We start from the raw sequence: 20,776 nt of genomic DNA on the forward strand, positions 1-20,776 counted from the left end.
CCCGGTGGGTAGCAGGTGATGTCTAGTCGGTGCTGGATTTCACTTTCCTTTCTTTTCTTTGATCCTTCCTCGGGTCTCCTGACAACCACATGACTCTAGCTGGATTCTGAAGTATTCGGTTTAGGTGAACGGTATGGGATTTTTAATAGGTTTTAGGTGAATTAATGAGTACACACTCACACGCATGCACATATGCACACACACACTCGCACATGCATATATTCACGCACGTACAAAAAAAAGAAAAGGAGGGAAAAAAGAGAGCGAGAGAGAGCAATGATGATGACATGTCGAATCGGTAAAATTACTGAATGAACAATAATGAGCTCTCTCTCAGTAATAATAAAAAAAAAAAGTTAATTGAAGACTATAAATTGTCATTTGATATGAATGTGAATTGTTTTTTGTTTTTTTATTACATGACCTGCAATTGATTGGAAAAACTGACTCTATTTCTGTCTTTACAGCCAAGCTTAAAAGATATCTGTTCCAAATTTCATACCACCCCAAATCTTGTTGTTGTTTTACCGACCTTGATTTTACAGTTTGATTGTACGGTGTACACTGTGTGCTCGGACAGCGCCCTTATTGACATAAGAGAAAACTGAAAGTCGACCAGCGTAAAGAAAAAAAACAGGGATGGCTGCAGGATTTGTTTCTCTCCCCAGGGCTAAAAGGGAGCTAAAGGGGAGCTAAAGGGGAAATTTATAAATATATTTTAGAATATCAAAAGAAATGCTGGAGGGGCACAACAGATTTGTGAGAGGGCCAAAAAAACAGACTTTGGAAGTGCCACTATATATTGTGTAATTTAAAGACAAACAATGCAAAAACTGAAAAACCTTGAGAGAATATGTCCACATCTGTTTCTCATTTGTGCGTTGGCTTCAAGTCAGACTCCAGCTGCCGACATGCTGTACTTCAGTTACAATTCTATTGCACAACATACTACAAAAATACTTACATAATAAAACATTTTATACGGACCTCCAAAACTTCCCCCAAAGCAATAAATGAAGACAAATTTGTGCATTCAATAACCTTTCACCTACATTTCCAAGCATGCATGTTAACATTTTCAACGAGGGAGGAGGAGTCTGTCTACAAACACACATAGGTACAATCACGCAGTCATTATAAACAAGACACCCCACTGAGGTCCACAGTTCCCCACCGTCTCCTGTTCCCGACCACCATGGCTCCACATTATGTTCTGCTTGTTCTGCTAGTGAGTGCATGCACAGTCCAAGGTAAGATGCCAATATGATTAATTAACAAACAGACCTAACTAATTGACTCAGAAGTAGGTAACTTTGGTAACTTTTTGTCAGTCACTGTGGTCCGTAACTTTCCAATATCCTTCTTGTTTGAATTTGCTGGTGCCATTCATGTCTTTTTCTCATGAAAAATATATATCTTGTCTCAATGAATTCTGTGGAACACTGGTCCAGATTGCGCAGTACTTGTGTGCACTGAACTTGTTTACAGAACTTTCACGGCTCCAAAAGTTCATGCATAACTCAAGCGATCAATACAGATTTGATCTCTAAACTCAAACAATCCAAACGTTTTATCACATTCTATCAACTGGTAGATTAAAAAATAATTATAATACTAAAAATGTTTTTTCAAAAAAAATCAAAGTGCTCAGTTTTAAGAACAGCAATGGCATTGCAACATGCTTGGGTGAGTTTCTGATATTAGTTATCATATAAAAGGATGAAATATTACAAACACATTTCAAGACGTAGAATATAAATAAATAAAAAGCCATTCAGTGATAGATTTTGACCTCTCTAAATGAATCTGTATGTGTCTAAAAGCTTTGCAAATGTAATGATTCTCATTCTCAAGATTGTGCCAGTGTACTTTTTTGATCAAGCGTGTTAGTGCATGGTCTAGAGAAAAATTAAAACATTTTATTCTTCAAAATTCTAGTTCGTAAAACGGCTGCAAGAGGGCAGCGGATACTGGTATTGGCTATACAGCTCTGGTATCAGCCACTGTCACAAGTACCGATACCTTAAAATGAGGCTAGTAACGGCACCGATACCTGGTAGTAGTACTCGCCCATCCCTAGAATGTACATACTACCTACGTAACTTGTAAGTAACTGACATTTGATATTGCTATAGGATATTAGGAATGGTCCTATAGTTTCATGAATGGGGATGTATCAAAGACAAGAGAGATGAGGAGAAAACTCATTTCGGCCGCTTGTATCCGGGATCTTGTTCTTTCGGTCACGACCCACAGCTCGTGACCATAGGTAAGGGCAGGAATGTAGATCGACCGGTAAATCGAGAGCTTTGCTTTTCGGCTCAGCTCCTTCTTTACCACAACGGACCGATACAGAGTCCGCATCACTGCAGATGCTGCACCGATCCGCCTGTCGATCTCTCGCTCCAACCTACCCTCACTCATGAACAAGACCCCAAGATACTTGAACTCCTCCACTTGGGGCAGGATCTCATCCCCGACCCGGAGAGGGCACTCCACCCTTTTCCGACTGAGGACCATGGTCTCGGATTTGGAGGTGTTGATCCTCATCCCAACCGCTTCACACTCGGCTGCGAACCGCTCCAGTGAGAGTTGGAGATCACGGCTTGAAGAAGCCAACAGCACCACATCATCTGCAAAAAGCAGAGATGCAATGTTGAGGCCACCAAACAGGACCCCCTCAACGCCTCGGCTGCGCCTAGAAATTCTATCCATAAAAGTTATGAACAGAATCGGTGACAAAGGGCAACCCTGGCGGAGTCCAACCCTCACAGGAAACAAATTCGACTTACTGCCGGCAATGCGGATCAAACTCTGACATCGGTTGTACAGGGACCAAATAGCCCGTATCAGGGGCCTCGGTACCCCATACTCCCGAAGCACCCCCCACAGGACTCCCCGAGGGACACAGTCAAACGCCTTCTCCAAGTCCACAAAGCACATGTGGACTGGTTGGACGAACTCCCACGCACCCTCGAGGACCCCGCCGAGGGTGTAGAGCTGATCCACTGTTCCACGGCCGAAAACCACACTGCTCCTCCTGAATCCGAGATTCGACTTTCCGACGGACCCTCCTCTCGAGCACCCCTGAATACACCTTACCTGGGAGGCTGAGGAGTGTGATCCCTCTACAGTTGGAACACACCCTCCGGTCCCCTCGGTCTGCCAATCCAGAGGCATTCTGCCCGATGTCCACGCGCTGTTGTAGAGGCGTGTCAACCACGAAGGCCCCACAACATCCAGAGCCCATAGGAACTTCTGGGCGGATCTCATCCACCCCCGGGGCCCTGCCACCGAGGAGCTTTCCAACCACCTCACTGACTTCGACCCCAGAGATAAGATAAGATCCACTGATTGTCACACCAATCTAAGTGGGGCGAAATTTGTTCTCCGCATTTGACCCATCCCCTGAGGGAGCGGTGAGCAGCAGCAGCGCCGCGCTCGGGAATCATGTGGTGATCTAACCTCCCAATTCCAACCCTTAATGCTGAGTGTCAAGCAGAGTGGCAATCGGTCCCATTTTTATAGTCTTTGGTATGACCCAGCCGGGAATTGAACCCACGACCTCCCAGTCTCAGGGCGGACACTCTAACCACTCGCCACTGAGCTGGTTAGACAGGATAGGGGAGCCCACCTCAGTGTCCTCAGACCCTGCTTCCTCAAAAGAAGGCGTGTCGGTGGAATTGAGGAGGTCTTCGAGCATTTTCCCCACCGATTTACGACGTCCCGAATCGAGGTCAGCAGCACCCCATCTCCTCTATACACAGTGTTAATGACGCACTGCTTTCCTCTCCTGAGACGCCGGATGGTGGACCAGAATTTCTTCGAAGCCGTTCGGACGGCTTTGGACGGCTTCGAAGAGGTCAAAGTTTAAATACTCATATTTCCTACATTTACTATTTAAGTATTTAAGTTTATCTGACAACTTTTCGAATCTCTTTATTCATATTTGTTTGTTTCATAGTGTCTATTCAAGGTCCAAATGAGCTCAGACTGTTGCAAGATCTGTTGAGGGGCTACACCGCACTGGAGAGACCAGTCGTCAATGAGAATCTTACTCTCAATGTTGATGTCGGCATCTTCCTCAGCCAGATCATGGATGTGGTTTGTCACTTTTTTATTATTATTAGAATACACAGTTAACATCTAAAAAAGAACACCAACTGTGGACAGAATATAGAGCACGCTGAGAAAATACACACTAGTAGCTATTAGGATTTTGGTGATATGTCAAATTACAGCTCAGCACAATTACATATCCGTCTTAAACTGAAGATTTTATAGTAACCACATATGAAGTAAAACAATATATTTTTTTACTCACAGGATGAGAAGAACCAGGTGTTGACAACCAACATTTGGCTGCATTTGGTAAGATTTCTAAGTCCTAACACTTGCAATAAAAGTGTTGGTTTGTCGATATAAGCATTTTGGGCAATACATGAGCTCTCACATGAGTCTAAGGAAAATATAAGTGTCTCTTTCTTTTTATTTCAAAACAAATATGTACACTATTTGAAAAGCAATATGTTTTAAGTGTCACATGACACTTATAATGTACTTTTTTGACAGTGACACAACCTGCATGCAAAATAACAACACTTAAATCATGCAGTATAAATCCAGTCAAAATGTGACTACTTTACTTTCGGCCCCCCAACCACCCTCATTGCAGCCACTACAGGTAGTAGTGAAGCTGTAGGGACAAATTAGGGACAAAAAGCTTTTGGTTTAATTTCCACTAAAAGCCAATTCTTAGAGCTTGTCTAATAGTATGGGCTGTGCTCTGCACACATTATTTCCAAATATGGCCTATGTTCCACTCATGTTATTAGTAGTACTGTATTAACCAGTGAAGAAATAAATGGAAAGAGCCCATAACACATTATCCTGTTGAATCAATGTATAGTTTTGCTCTGTGAACATTATAATATAACCGTGAATAAATATACTTTTTTGAACAGTTTCAAGAAACAGAAGGGATAATAATATATGTGAATTTATGGATGGATACATAAATATTACTTAACTGCTCTGGCTGGCTAGTCCAATCAAGATGAATAGATCATGATCTTACTAAACAATCGCAAAAACGTTTTAACCACTCCCGCAATTTATTTTAGTTTAGCGCTGTTCAAAACAATTTACAGATGACAAGAAAATTCTTCATAAAGCAGACCAAGTCAACCTTATACTGTATGTACTGTATAGATAAGATTTGTTGGATTATCACTGCATTATTGTTAATGTTTTATATAATGTGTTCTGTAAGCACTTTGTGACAACTGTGGCTCTTTAAAAGCACCATATAAATGAAAATGACATGACTTTTTCTCTATCAAATGCGCGCACCTGTCCTGAGGGTGCGTAAATGGCAGATATAAGAGCTGCGTGCAGCCTAGTATTTTGACTTACGCAAACAGGAGAATATGACCCAATGGGCGGATGGATGGATGACATATATTAGCGTTAATGCGATCAGCATTTTTCTTCAGCGATCAGTGAGCTTGAATTTTTATTTTTTTTTACAAATACTATGAGCCAGCAGGTTAGGTTAACTGAGTCCGTGAAGCTATGATTCACAATTACTCTTCGCTATGGACCACATAACTACTTCAGAATTCCCCATATCTCTGAGTTAATTTACGCCTACTTTTGACAAAACCTGCTTTCTAGAATGCCATCCCGTGCATTCTTTACTGTATGTGAAGTGTGAAAAAGATACTGCACATCCTAATAATTCTCTGCTCCACAGTCCTGGAATGACTATAAACTACAGTGGGATTCATCTGATTATAATGGCTTGGACACTCTACGACTTCCTAATGATGGTCTTTGGAAGCCTGATATTCTACTTTATAACAGGTACTGGATGTGAACACAGCATGATAAATATTGGGATAACTGGTAAATCAAGATCTACATTAAGCTCCACTCTTCAATGGCTCACCACATTATCCTCCGATTGAAGCCATGAGGTGATTCATTCTGGTAAGGAAGCAGTTGCTGCTTCATACGTCATATGTCACATGATGTGAAACAAGCTTTGAAGCAGCTTCAATGGACATCTACAGCATTGCTTCGAAGCACGTTTTGAAGCTTCCATCCATGGCAAATGGGAACTAGTGAGGGATCAGACAAAGTACGGCTCATAGACCTTCTATGATCAATGAAATATTTGGATCTTGATTGCCAGACTAGAGATGGGGATCGTTGACGATTTGTGACAAGCAACGCTAATGCAATTCTATGTCACTCACAGTGCAGACAAAACATTTGATTCCACCTTCCATACCAAAATAGTGGTGAAGTCCTCAGGCAACTGTTTGTATGTACCTCCAGGTAAGAAAATTATTAACTCATTCGCTTTTCCTGATTGAGCGTTCAGCGACTAAAATCTGGGTCCCATGAGTTATGCACGTTTGTCAATTGCACATATAGTGAGAAAGAAGTTGTTAATTATTGATTCAATGAGAATCCTCATTCCCTCTTTCCCCCTTTTGAGCAAAAAGCACTGTCCTGTTCTGTCCTGTCCTCTTGCCTCGCCATTTGAATTAATTCCAGCACAAGAAGCTCTCAGTGAGTTCTGTCTGCATTGATGCCTTTCGTTTGAAGCTAATTGCATTTCAACTTTCACTCTCTGAAGGCTATCTCACCAGATTGTTATTTAGTCATCTAATGCTCTTTTATTTGTTTTTGTTTTATTTAGAAGTCTTTACAGCAAAGGCTTTGCACTTGTCTGTCAGTACAAAATCATCCACTGCTCTGTTTGCCCTCATTCTATATCAATTAATTTCATGCAGTGCTACATTAACCTCATGATGAACAATGAAATGGAAGGACTATCAAATTGTCACATTTTTCTTGGATGTTGATTGGAGATTGGTTGGCACTTGCCTCCTGAAGGACTGGCTACATTCACTATATCTTTGTAATTATTTCCTCTCAATACACGAACACCAAATGAATATGTTCTCTCAATAGTATGTGTCTCCTTTTTTCCCCTCTATTCCACATTTGTTTCCCGATTAGGGATCTTTAAGAGCACCTGCTATATGGATCTCCGCTGGTTCCCGTTTGACATCCAGAAATGTGACCTCAAGTTTGGCTCCTGGACTTTTGATGGCGCTACTTTAGATTTAACAATGATAGAGGCAGACATCAGTGAATACATTCCTAATGGAGAGTGGGAACTTGTTGGTAAGAATAATTTGATGTTGTGCATCACTAACATTGATTCTAACACACAAAAGACTTAATAATATGGAAAAGGTTGGAGAGGAAGGCACTGAACTCACATTTGAAAATACTTGAGTGATATGTTATACTTATGTCTTGGTATGGTGCAAATCATCCGAATATTCAAAGCAGACAAACAAGTCAGTAGTATTAACATTAGAAAGTTGACTTAGGGGAACACTAGACAGTGAACAACAACCATGGCGGAAAACATAAAACGACAAAAGTGTGAATCATGGAAAGCCATGGAAACAAATAACTTGGAGCAACACTTTGAAGAAAGAAGCTGAAATAAAGAATACTTGATTTTTTTTTTCCCGTGTGCTTGAATCTTTACTAAAAATTTGATTTAGATAACATGTTTTGGAGAGTGTTTGTTAACGTGGGTAGTCCGATTCCAAAAAGAACGATTTGCCTAATGCCCTGTGCTAGCTGCTAGCATCTCTGCAGTCAGAGGTAAACACAATCTGGTCTATGTGGTTATCAGAGTTTTCAACTACAATTAGAGGTGACATTGTAAGGAATGACTTGGCAAAAACATAATGGCGCTCTGACAGCGTTATAGAGCTGTGAACGCTGATAGCTTCACTGTCATCGGAACTAAAGTTGGACCGAAAGTACAGGAACCTTGAGGCGCACTCCAGGAGGAATATTAGAATCTCTGGGAGACCGGAGGGCACAGAGAGTCCCAGAGAAAGTTTATTTCAAAAATGCTGGCTAATCTTTCAGGCAGAAGCCACTTATCGACCGGGTGAATCTAAAGCCACCAAAGCAGAATGATCCACCGCGACCTGATATCCAGAGTGCATTATTACGACCTTCAAGGGCAAGTTCTGCAAAAAAATAAAAATTGCTCCCAAATTGGACTCAATTATGTTTAATTTTGTTTCATAGTGGTTTCAGGGAAGAAGAATGAGCGCTCTTATGTTTGCTGTCCGGACCAAAGCTATCCTGATGTCACGTACACCATCGTGATGCGCAGACGGACTCTCTTCTATCTACTCCATCTGATCATCCCCTGTATCCTGATCTCCATTCTGGCCCTTCTTGTCTTCCTGCTGCCTGCTGACTCGGGGGAGAAAATATCGCTAGGTAGCGCAAACCTTCATGTCATTAAACTTCTCTGTGCCTGAAAATGATGATTCTTCTAGAACTTACATTTAAATAGATAACCTTTTTTTTTCTCTTCCTTCAGATGGAAAATAAATAACATCCTAATACAGTAAAAAATGTGCTGTATTTGTTATTTTATACAGTGTAACGACCTACAAATTAAGGTGGTTACTTGTAACTGTAATGCAGGGTAGTCCATGTAGGGTTCATGCTGGTTTCACTTGACCAGTTATGAAATAAACAGGCGATAACACTGAGAAAGAGATTTTTGTAATTGTGATTGCAATTTCCCCCCAAAGAGGTAAAGGTAAATTCCACTGATTGTCACACCCAACTAAGTGGGGGTGAAATTTGTTCTCCGCATTTGACCCATCCCCTGAGGGAGCGGTGAGCAGCAATGATTGCACTCAGGAATCACATGGTGATCTAACCACCCAATTCCAACCCTTTAAACTGAGTGTCAAGCAGGGAGGAAATGGATCTCATTTTTAATAGTCTTTGGTATGACCCAGCCGGGGATTGAACCCACAACCTCCCAATCTCTGGGCAGACACTCTACCACAAGGCCACTGAGTTTGTAGACAAATTTTGTTTGCTGACATAATGTTTTTACAGATGGAAATAAATTATCAAATACATTACAAAAATGTGCATAGCTTATTAGGCTTCTTTAATGCTTTAGTAATACAATGATTGAACGGAATAAAAACAAATCGAATTTGTCATGCCCGAGTACAGAGCAACGAAATTCACTTAAAAGGAACCCCGCCTGTAATGACAAGTTAGCTCTAAAATATTTATTTGGTTGTTACTAACATAACTATGAGATTAATTTGTCCAAAATAATTTTCAGTTGAATACATTTCGTAGAAACTTTATTTGGACGTACTCCGCCATTGTTATTTACGTTGCAACGCATTCAGTGCATAGTGACATAACATGGCGGCGTACGTCCAAATAAAGTTTCTATACAGTAAGATGTATTAAACTGGAAATTATTTTTGACAAATGAATCTCATAGTTATGTTAGTAACAACCAAATAAATATTTTAGAGCTAACTTGTCATTACAGGCGGGGTTCATTTTAATGGTTTCAACTTGTCCAAAACGCATAAAAAAATCAATGACCTACAGCGGGAAACAAACTTTTGACGGGTTGCCAAACGGTGAAGATGATTTTCTTGGATGAAAGGAAATATATAATGGAAGGGTGAGGGGAAAGAACGATTTCCAAGCTTTGCCCTTATAATGGAGACAGTAAGGGATTGGGGATAAAATCACCGTGAGCTTTTAGTGACTTTACCTAATATGTATGTGTTGGGTCTGATATTACAGATCCCCTTAGTTACTGACCGTGCACCAAGGAAAAAGGAGGCAGAAGCTGTTGCTTTGTTTTATTGCAACCGCGGCTGGGAGAGGAGAGGAGGCGCGAGACCTTAACTCACGCTCGGCTCCTTCCGACTCTCTCTCCTCCCCCGGCCACCTCGTCGCTTTTATTACAGTTAAGTTTCAGTTTCGTTTCATACGTCATGGAAAAATACAAAACATTAGAGAAAGTTGAGCGGCGCCTCTAAACGACAGTTGATAATATAAAAACACAAAAATATATACAGGATATTCTTTAAAATACACATAATGTTAAGACTACTGTTTTAAGCAACTTCACATTCCCTCCTGTTGTGGATTTAAAAGGATATCAGTAAATACTAAAACAATTAAGTTTTCTCAGTATTACTTCATTAATAGATTCACAACATTTGAACCATTCTCAGGAAATGGCGAAAACCCTTAACTTAAAGGGAAAAATTCCATAACTCCCCCACCGCACGGTGACGAGAACCTCTTGGTCTGAGAATGGAACTGAATTTGAAGTTAGGGAAACACAATAAGATGAGGGTCACACTTTTGTGTCGGTCTCCACAGTGACAACATAATCCTCTACGCGTAGTAAGTTATATTGATACATCTGGGCCACGAACATACGGGCGACTAATCTCTTAGACATTGGGACAATACAGCAAGAACAAATAACACATAATAAGATAAGCATTATAATGATCAAAGTCCAAACAATGTCTGAAAAAGGGTCATCTTCTCCTTTGTTCTTCTTCTTTTTGACAAGAATCAGGGGGTAATCCCTTATCTGAGTTCGGTGACCTTTTTGCAGTGACTCTGGTGGATCCACGTCTCTCTCTCAGCGATTTTGAGAGCGGTGGGTGTGGTCAGGAGAACAACGAATGGGCCGTCCCAGCGTGGGCTCGACCATGTTTTCCTTTTTATCACCTTCACCAACACCAGGTCACCCGGGGTCACCGTTTCCTGTGCAGGAGGAAGAGAGGTAGAGGGCAGATCATTTGCTCTTGACACAGTCCGTTCTTTAAACAAGTCACATAACCATTTAGTCAGTGGATCTGCCTCTCCTGTTTTGTCTGACCATGGCTGATTTTCCCATAAGGGGAGCACAAAGGGTCTGCCTGTTACTGCCTCAAAGGGCGTGATCCCTTGTGGGTTTGGCGTTATTCTCATGTAAGTTTTTACTAGAGATAAACACTCAGGCCATGGTTTTTTGGTTTCTTCCATGGTCTTTTTGAGTCTTAGTTTAATAGTACCGTTGGTCCGTTCAACTAAGCCTGCGCTCTGTGGGTGATATGCACAATGATTTTTTAGGGTGATCCCTAAGTGAACGGCCATATTGTCAACGATGGTATTTACAAAATGGCTACCGTTATCACTCCACAAGACTCGTGGAATGCCATGTTCTGGTATTATGTGTTTACAAATAGCTTTAGCTACTGTGAGGGCGTTTGGATGTTTTGAAGGAACAAGTTCAACCCATTTAGTTAGTGAGTCTACTAACACTAAACAGTACTTGTGCTGACCACTTTTGTGTAGTTCAATAAAGTCCATGTGTAAAACTTCAAATGGGTAGGAGCCCACTGGGCATTTCCCTCTCTGTGGTCTTAAGTTTCCCTGAGCATTGTGACGACAACACACCATACATGACCTACAAAAAGTTTTAAAATAGGTTTGCAAGCCCTGTGGTATTGTCATTGTCTGTTCTACCATAGATATCATCCCTCCTGTTGAGACATGGGACTTGCCATGACTCAATGTGGCTACTGCGTGGAACAGACTGCGGGGGATGACTGGTCGGTCTTCTTTGTGGTAGAGGCCTTCTGGGGTGAGTTCAATGTTCATCATTTTCCATAGTGTTTTTTCTTTGTCTGGAGCGTTGTTTTGCATGTCAATTAGTACTTGTTTTGGAATGTTGTTGTGTTGTTGTGTTTCTTTGTGGTTGGCGAGCATGACGATCTTTGTTTTGTCTTGGCCTGCTTGCTTGGCTGCCAAATCTGCTTTTGCATTTCCTACAGAAACGGCGTCTTTTGCTGAGGTGTGAGCTTTGCATTTGCATACTGCTATTTTGGAGGGTAGCAGTACAGCGGCCAAAAGGTCAGTGAGTAATTTGGCGTGTTGAACAGGTTTTCCTGTTGATGTTTTCATTCCTCGTCGAGCCCACATGGCGGCAAAGATGTGCAATGTCGAGTGGGCATATTGGCTGTCGGTCCAAATTGTTACTGCTTTGTCTTTGAATAATTTACATGCTTCTGTTAGCGCGATGAGTTCTGCTGCTTGTGCTGACAGATTTCCTATTAATCGTCCGCTCTTCAGTGTCTTTTGTTGTGTGACCACTGCATAGCCTGTGTTGGTGTTGCCTAGTTCATCTTTGCTTGAGGAACCATCTACAAACACTGCTTCTCCTTCTTGTAAGGGTGTGTCTAACAAATCTCTTCTTGGTTTGCAGATTTCCTCGGTGGCTTCTGTGCAACTGTGTGGTGTCCCATCTGTCTCCACTGGGAGGAGACTTGCAGGATTGAGAGTGCTGCATCTCTTGATGGTAAGATGGGGTTGGGACAACAGTACAGCTGTTAGGCCAAGATGTCTTGCTGGTGAGAGAAATGACATCTTTGTTTGAGTCAAAAGAACATCTACTGAGTGTGTTACTAGTAGAGTGGTGGGATGGAACAACACCAATTCGGCGGATGCTTGGACAGCCATTGCTGCGGCACACACTGCTTGGACACACTGGGGCAGGGCTCTGGCGACAGCATCAAGTTTCTTTGAGTAGTAGGCCACTGGTCGCATTTGTGTACCATGTTGTTGGAGTAGGACGGATGTCATGAATCCGTCTTTGCAGTCCACTGTTTGGGTAAACAGTTTCTTGTAGTCGGGTAGGCCCAAAGGGCCTGTGCTTGTGATGGTCTGTTTTATCTGATTGAACTTGTCATTAGCTATTTTCGTCCATGTGATGGGATCGGCCAGGGCGATGTCTTCTTGGTAAATTAAATCCACCAGTGGTTGCGTTATTTCGGCGAAGTCCAGAACCCATAGACGGCAAAAGTTCACTAGGCCTAGGAAGGCCATCATCTGTCTTTTGGTCTTTGGTTTGGGGGCATCAAGGATAGCTTGTTTCCGATCAGAGGTTAGTTTTCTTCCTTCTGCCGATATGATGTGACCTAAGAAAACTACTTCGGTCTGAGTCCACTGTAGTTTGGTCAGTGAGGCTTTGTTTCCTGTCTTTGCCAGGTGTTGACACAGTTTCACTGCTTCTTCTTGATTTTCTTCTTTGGTTGGACTGGCGATGAGAATGTCATCTACGTAAATCAAGATTTGAGTGGTTTCACTGTGTTCATGGAGGCTCAGACAGTTGTTGATTTCTTGAGAGAAATTGGTGGGGCTCTCTGCATAGCCTTGGGGTAGTCTCGTATAGGTGTACTTCTTTTGATTAAAGGTGAAACCAAACCAATGACGGGCAGACTCGTGCAATGGGATGGAAAAGAAGGCGTTGCTTAGATCAATTACTGTGAACCATTTCTGTTCTGGCTTCAGCGCATTGAGTAGAGTGTGGGGGTCGGGGACGCAGGGGGCTCTCTGTTTTACTGCCTGATTTACGGCTCTTAAGTCGTGGACCATTCGCCAGGTCGTGGTGTCTGCTTTCTTTACTGGAAAGATTGGAGTGTTACAAGTTACCTTGGGGGCTTCTATGAGCACTCCAGCTTTTACCATGTTCATGATTACTGGTGTGATTCCTTCTTTGGCATCAGGTTTGAGTGGGTATTGATTGATTTGTGGGCGATAGTTTGTTCTTGGTTCAATTGTTACTTCTGTGGCTGTGGTCATTAGGCCCACATCGGTTTTTGACACTGACCACAGCTGAGGTGGTATTTGATCCATGGTGTCTTTTAGTGCCAGGATCGTGGTTTCCTCCGGATGTCATGTACTTAGGTGGGTGCTGGGGACAAATGTTGTCACCCAGTTTAGTTTTTTCCTCCAGACCACGTTTCCTGATGACATGATGCGTTTAAATCTTCCATCTTGACATGGAGTCCACGGAAGTCGTTGTTCGGACCATGTTACATCTCTTATTTTTGATCCTATGTCTTTCCATCTCCAGCCTGTTGGTTTTGCCAGTGAAATGTGGAAGGGAATGCCAACGCCTTCATATGTGGTTAATGCATATATGTAATCTGGAAAGATTACTGTGGCTGCCATCCATCCTGCCTGTTCGTCCCAAATTAGGTCCTTTATTTGGGCCCGCATGGTTGTCAATCGGGACCATTGATCAAAGAAGTCTCTGTCCTCTTTGTTCGGGGCGAAGCGGATGGTGGAGTGAAGTGGGTACGTGGTTTGGGGCACCCAATTTGAATTTGGTAGGATTTGTTCTGGCATCTGTTGCAGATTGTTTGTTACTGATGTTGGACCTTTTTGGATCGGATCCAGACTGTAGAATGGGCGTGGTTTGTCTTTTCCTTCTAGTACTAACATCTGCATTGGTGTTTCTTGTCCTCTTTTTGTCACGACCATGCTGGAGCCTTCGACCATTAATACAAGGCTCATGGCTTTTATCAAATCTCGTCCGATGAGGTTTTCAGGACAACGAGGCACGTAAACGAAAGTTTGATCTGGGTATTCTGTTCCGTCTTCATCAATAATGGTCAGTGGTTCGGTAAAGTAATGGATGGCTGGTCTACCTCCCACTCCTATGACCATTATTGTGCTTTTTGACAATTTGACACCTGTTGGTAGATCAGTGATCACGGAGGATTGTGCTCCTGAATCCACAATGAATTTCAATGTTGTCGTAAATGGCCCTAAGCCTAGTTTTCTTACTGCTGGGTCAATAGAGGACATCTGGCTAAACAGGACTGTCAGGTCAAGCACCTCGACGATCGTTCTGGTGTCATCAGGGTTTTCATCACTTGACCTTTCCTGCTCGCGTCATTCGGTTGGATCCCAGTGGTCAGATTTTGGGGTCTCAATTTTTTGTTTGGAGCGGCAATCTCGGGCAAAGTGGCCGTACTTGCCACAATTGTAGCACACATCCTGTCTGGTGGCTGGTCGGCCTCTTCCTCTTCCGCGTCCACGTCCTCTGCCCCGATTGGGTTGGTTTTGGTAGTAAATTGGTCCAGAAGGTGGAGGAGAGGCATGTTGAAAAAATGTGTGCATGGCATTGAAGACTGATGATTGCGCTTTTTGTCTTTTTAGGTCTTCAGCGTGTGAGGCCCAAGCTACGAGATCATTCACCGGGGCAGTTCTCCAGGTGTGGTAATGTTTCTTGATAAAATTGACTGTACCGTCCACTAGTCCATCCAGGAATGTTGCCCGCAGTAATGTTTGGTATGTGCTTTGTGCCTCAGTGCTTTCTTCGATGCCACCATGTAGTTTCAGTACGTCTTGGAGGCGGTCCACATATTTTTGTGCGCTTTCTTCAGGTTCTTGGCGGCATTGGCGGACTTTAGTTAAATCAGGTGGTTTCTTGAACACTGCGATGGCTCTTTCTAAAAGAGTATTTAGGGCGTTGTCTAGTTCTTGGCCTGGTTGGTAGACTTGGCCTCGTTGGTTGGCTGGAGCAAAGGCTCCTTGGAATCTTCCGACTCGATGTCCTGCGGTCAGACGTAGGACGCTTAGTAATTCATTGCCATTGAGGTGATAGGATCCATGTAGTTCTCTAATTGCAGCTGCCCATTTTTCAACGTTGTCTTCAATGGGAGGAACTGATGCGCATGCGGCTACTTTTTCTTCTTCGGTCCATGGCCGATAGAGCAGCAAGGTCTGTGGATGAGCAGGTTGACCAGGATTTGGCATTCCATAAGCTGGGTTGGCTACAGCTACCATGGGATATGCTGCCACCTGCTGAATGTCTGGGTATAATTTTGTTGTTGCAGCCAGGACGTCTGCTGTTGGTTTGTTTGATCTTGTACGGCTTCCAATAGGAGGGGAGGCTCTGTCCCCAAAACTCGTGGAGGTGGAATTTGGGGAGGAGGTAGACGGGGTAGGCGGTTCCCGCTGTTGGTTGACGTTTACTTCCTCTTCTGGATCATTTTGCTGTCGCACTTCAGCCGGTGCATTTCCGTTGTCTCTTCGTCTGGCGCCGGTTTCTTCCGTTGGTCTTATCTTCATCTGATACATTTTTCTTTCTGTCTTTTCCTTTTTTCTTTTCTCACTTTCCAAAATGCTTTCTGCCCTCATTTTACACTGTTTTATCCACACTTCAACAGCACGTAGTTGTGCTTCCAATTTTTCTACATTCTTTCCCTTTTTAATCTTCTTTGCTCTTTTCTCCACTAAACTTTTCTTAACTTCCTCTTTGTTCCTGACATCTCTCAAAGACGGGTTAAAATCATACTTGGTCACCCAGGATTCCAGATGCTTGCACGCATTAGCGTCAAAGCTTGCAACAAACTTAACATTTTGGTGTTGTTCTATTTCTTTTCTCAATGACTGGCCCATTGTATGTATTCCCGAGCGGGCAGCAGTTACTCCCTTCAAACCTTATCTCATAAACACGCACAAAGTACACACCCACACAAAAACACACGCACACAACCACACACACACACATAAACTCACACACAAACACACACACTTAGTCTTTTCTGTGGTGCACCACTTTCTAATTTAAAACCATGATTTGTGTTTTAGGCGATTATTTTTAATCGCAGTCAGTTCTGTTCTGACCTAATAAATCTTTGTTATATTGAACACAGATATTTTGGTAACCAATGAGTGGGGAGGTGTAAATTATTACGTATTTACGGCAACGTTTAATTTCCTCTACCCGGGCACCCGAAAACGACACTTTTTTTTAACAAGTTAAAAACTAGTCAATAAAAGTATTTTGGATCTCATCTAATAAAACCGTGATCCCTTTGATGCCCGGATCATATATACCATGGGTTTTTTTTTCTCTTCTTCACGGGCCAACGCCCAAGCGCTTCTCTTTTACTCCCCACTTTTCTATTTTACTCTTACTTCTTCAGTATATTTAGTGTTCCTTTTTCAAACTTCTGTGTAAATCGTGATAATTAAACAGCATAATACCTGTTAGTCCTCGGTGCCGGTCTGGTTCGCAGGACCCGGTGTCCGGGCGAACGGCCGAGGCCGGAGCGACGAGACTCGTCACGCAAGGGGAGACGCTGTCGACAGATTCTCGGTGTCCTCGGTTCGGCGGCGGTCGTCCGTCCAGATGCAGGTCCCAGGTTTCGGCACCAATTAAATGTTGGGTCTGATATTACAGATCCCCTTAGTTACTGACCGTGCACCAAGGAAAAAGGAGGCAGAAGCTGTTGCTTTGTTTTATTGCAACCGCGGCTGGGAGAGGAGAGGAGGCGCGAGACCTTAACTCACGCTCGGCTCCTTCCGACTCTCTCTCCTCCCCCGGCCACCTCGTCGCTTTTATTACAGTTAAGTTTCAGTTTCGTTTCATACGTCATGGAAAAATACAAAACATTAGAGAAAGTTGAGCGGCGCCTCTAAACGACAGTTGATAATATAAAAACACAAAAATATATACAGGATATTCTTTAAAATACACATAATGTTAAGACTACTGTTTTAAGCAACTTCACAGTATGTACAGGCCAAAAGTTTGGACACACCTCATCATTCAATGTGTTTTTATTTTCATGACTATGTACATTATAGATTCTCACTGAAAGCATTAAAACTATGAATGAATATTTGGAGTTATGCCCTTTACAAAAAAGAAGGTGAAATAAGTGGAAACATGTTTTATATTCTATATTCTTAAACTGGACTAAAGACTCATTTGTTCTTAAATGACAGGTAAAGTCACGTCATCAAAAGAAGATGGTTCTGCATGTTTGTGTGTAAATGCAAAGACCGCGTTGTTTGGTTTTTGAAGCACTAACTGAGATTTGCTATTTTCAGGAATCACAGTCCTGCTCTCCCTTGTAGTCTTCTTGCTGCTAGTTGCAGAACTTATTCCAGCCACTTCAGACTCAGTGCCTCTAATAGGTAAGGTAAAGACAAACGTCTGCTACAGTATGTACAATGAATAGCTTGACATAATAGCAGCATAATATCCTTTACTGCTTGATGCAAACGTTGCTTTAAAAATAGAAAATGAAGCGCAATTTGTTTGTGTCATAAATTTTAGCCCCATGACATGGATTAGGAAAAGTGGTATACTGTATATGATGGATGGCTGAATGAATTGCTAATGTTTTATTCCACTATGTCATCACTTTTCTAGCTCAGTACTTTGTCATCACTTTGGCCATTGTTGCGCTCTCTGTGATGGTCACGGTTGTGGTCTTAAAAGTTCACCATCATGACCCTAATGGAGCCAGGATGCCAAAGTGGGTGAGTGACCATTTCATTATGTTCTATACCAGAAACTCATCCTCAACATTTATTCTTGTTCAGCCAAACATTTACCGTACATTGTACTTAAATGCCACTCCTGTAACTTTATTTGACAGAAATCATATGTAGATATGTCGTAGCTCCCAGAAACTTTAGGCAATACTACACATTGAGACACATTGTTCTAAGATCCAGAAGTTCTCAATTAACCCGGAGTAGAAAAAGTGTTATATGACCTGCAATGTGGAAATTTCTGTTGATACAGTCATAGAAAAAAAACATAGACCACCCTTACATTTAGTTTTTAAACACCTGCTACAACTGAAGATACATTTTTTGGGACAAATATGACGACAACAAAAATAGCTCATATAAGAATTTGATTTAAGAGCTAAAATGTAGCTATTTTACATGGATTTCTTGGTAAAAAAAAAAAATCACTGTTGATGTATTTTTTGATCATACTAAAGAAATGTTACCTTGTATTTTTTTCCTATTAGATTAATATATTTTTGGGACAAATCAGTAAACAACTAATCTAAAAATGCCCCTTTTTCATTCACAAGATGAACCCCCATTCCATTGGTGTGACATCAGCGGAAAATGCTTAACTTAACATTGTTTATAGTGTCTGAAAACAGCGATCCATTGTCAACAAAATGTATGTGGACATCTCTACATATGTCCACTTTGGGTGTATTCAGACCAGAATAGTCCTTTGGTCCGCTGATTTGGTTTGGACCAAAAGTGGACTTTTTTTTCCCTTTTTTTGGTGCGGTTCATATTCACACTGTGCTTTTTGCAAGTGAGCTATATTCTGTAAACACAACGACGTCCCAAAGATTGGTGTTCCCATTGGACAGGAATGGAAAACATGGAATTCCTGCGTGCTGCATTACTGCTCTCCATATTTGTGGCGTTATTACATGCAAAAAAATTGCGAGCGCCAAGATCAGCTCTAATTCAAATACAAATTTTGGAACAGCGTTGCCGATTGTGTGCAATAACCCAAAGGAGCCGTCGTGCGCCGCGTGCCCCGACCCACTACTGAATAGAATACAGAGGTTTAAAGTGGACCAAACAGCACACCAAGCAGTCCATTTACTTTTTTTCCACCCTTATAAGAGAATGGGGAAAAGAGCCGCTTACTTTCAGTTTCTCTCATTCTGAAACTGTTTTTCTTTAGGAATAATAATAAATGAGATTTATAAAGAGCCTCTTCAGCCATGTGGGTCCTCTTACATCAACTTTTGAAACTAACATCACTTTTCAAACTCCTCATATTCAAGCCTCATGCACAGCAACCCGGAATTTATTGTGGTTACAGTTTCAACAAGCTCTATTTTATGAGGTGCCATTTACAAGCGTTGTGTAAATGCGATTGACAGCATTATTTGATGTGAAGTTTCAGAGCGGCAGACACAAAGGGCCTGCAGTAGTTTTACTTTCACACATTTGGATTACTGAATAAGCTGCCGAGTCATTTAATGGTATCCTGCATTGGGTCATTTAGGATTGCATTGCATATGAACAAGGTTAATGAGTCATATCTCTCTTCATTGTTTCATCCCAAAGATCCGCGTGCTCCTCTTTGATTGGTGTGCCTGGTTTCTGTTCATGAAGCGTCCGGGTGAGAACAAAACACAGAACAGTCTGACCAGCATGGACCTCAAAGCCCGAATGGAAAGCGTCCACCCGGCCTCAACTGATTCTGGGGCGGTTGGGCGAGCTGGTGAGGGTGAGGTTCTCCTCACCAAAGGTCTGAGCTCCACAGTCGACAGTGAACCAGAGCTCGTCAAGATCCGAGATGAAGTGCGTTACATTGCCAAGCGCTTCCGTGACCAGCAGCATGGAGAGGCCACACGCAGTGATTGGAAATTTGCTGCTGCTGTAATCGATCGTTTTTGTTTTGTGATTTTCTTGCTATTCATTATCGTGAGCACGTTTGTGATTCTTATGTCAGCACCAAACATTAGTGAGGCTATTTCCAAAGATGTGGTCTCTTGAAAACTTGGTCCCCAAATTTATGGCACAGTGAAAGCAAAAAAATTGAAATGTGTGGTCTGGTATATATGAGACTCATGTAAGACAATGTTGCATGTGAAAGTAACCATTATACTGCCGTGGCTAGCATTTGAATGTAAAGTGCCTTGCAAAAGTATTCACTCTCAGCTATTTACCCTTTTTGTTACATTACTACCTTTAATTCAAACGATTTCTTGATCGGAACTTTGTGAACTGTGATGGATCTGCACAAAAAGCATATAGCATGTAACAAGTATTCATTAAATAAACTTGATGAGCAGGATCAATTACCTCATTTTGTCCATCCATCCATTCGTTGATATTCAAAATGTCAGATTTGATCTATGAGTGAAATTTTACAAATTACCTGAGAATTACAAGATTGGTGTACTTTTAATTTTGATTTTTGAATTAACACAAAGGTACCTCTTGAATCAAAACGTCCTTATCTCATTCAGTCCTTATATCATTCTCATCTCATGAAGTCAGACAACAACTTTGTCATCCACTTCTAGGCAGGATTGTAGTAGTAGTAGTAGTAGTAGTAGCAGATGATCTGCTTCACAGTGGAATGATGAAGCTCAATTTTTTATGGCTTTGCCCAGACGGATGTGCTGTCATTACCCACTTCCTAAGGTCCCCTGAGATTTCTCTCTCAGCATGACTGACCTGTATGGGTTCACCTGGTTAAGACTAAAGTGACGTGGTTTTGTCTCTGTTTCAGTCAGTGATG

General features: G+C 42.0%; 1 protein-coding gene across 1 annotated transcript; it reads left to right on the forward strand.

Moving 5' to 3' along the window:
* Positions 1-1,106: 1,106 nt before the first annotated feature.
* LOC144050014 (neuronal acetylcholine receptor subunit alpha-7-like) lies at positions 1,107-20,326 on the forward strand. The gene is made up of 10 exons (XM_077562846.1): positions 1,107-1,250; positions 3,965-4,104; positions 4,327-4,371; positions 5,756-5,865; positions 6,263-6,342; positions 7,033-7,200; positions 8,134-8,331; positions 17,581-17,667; positions 17,906-18,015; positions 19,594-20,326. The coding sequence occupies exons 1-10, from the start codon at positions 1,196-1,198 to the stop codon at positions 20,023-20,025; spliced, it is 1,425 nt and encodes a 474-aa protein (XP_077418972.1). The 5' UTR covers positions 1,107-1,195; the 3' UTR covers positions 20,026-20,326.
* The last annotated feature ends 450 nt before the right edge of the window (positions 20,327-20,776 follow it).

The sequence above is a fragment of the Vanacampus margaritifer genome, chromosome 4, assembly GCF_051991255.1.
Source record: "Vanacampus margaritifer isolate UIUO_Vmar chromosome 4, RoL_Vmar_1.0, whole genome shotgun sequence".
Lineage (NCBI taxonomy): Eukaryota > Metazoa > Chordata > Actinopteri > Syngnathiformes > Syngnathidae > Vanacampus > Vanacampus margaritifer.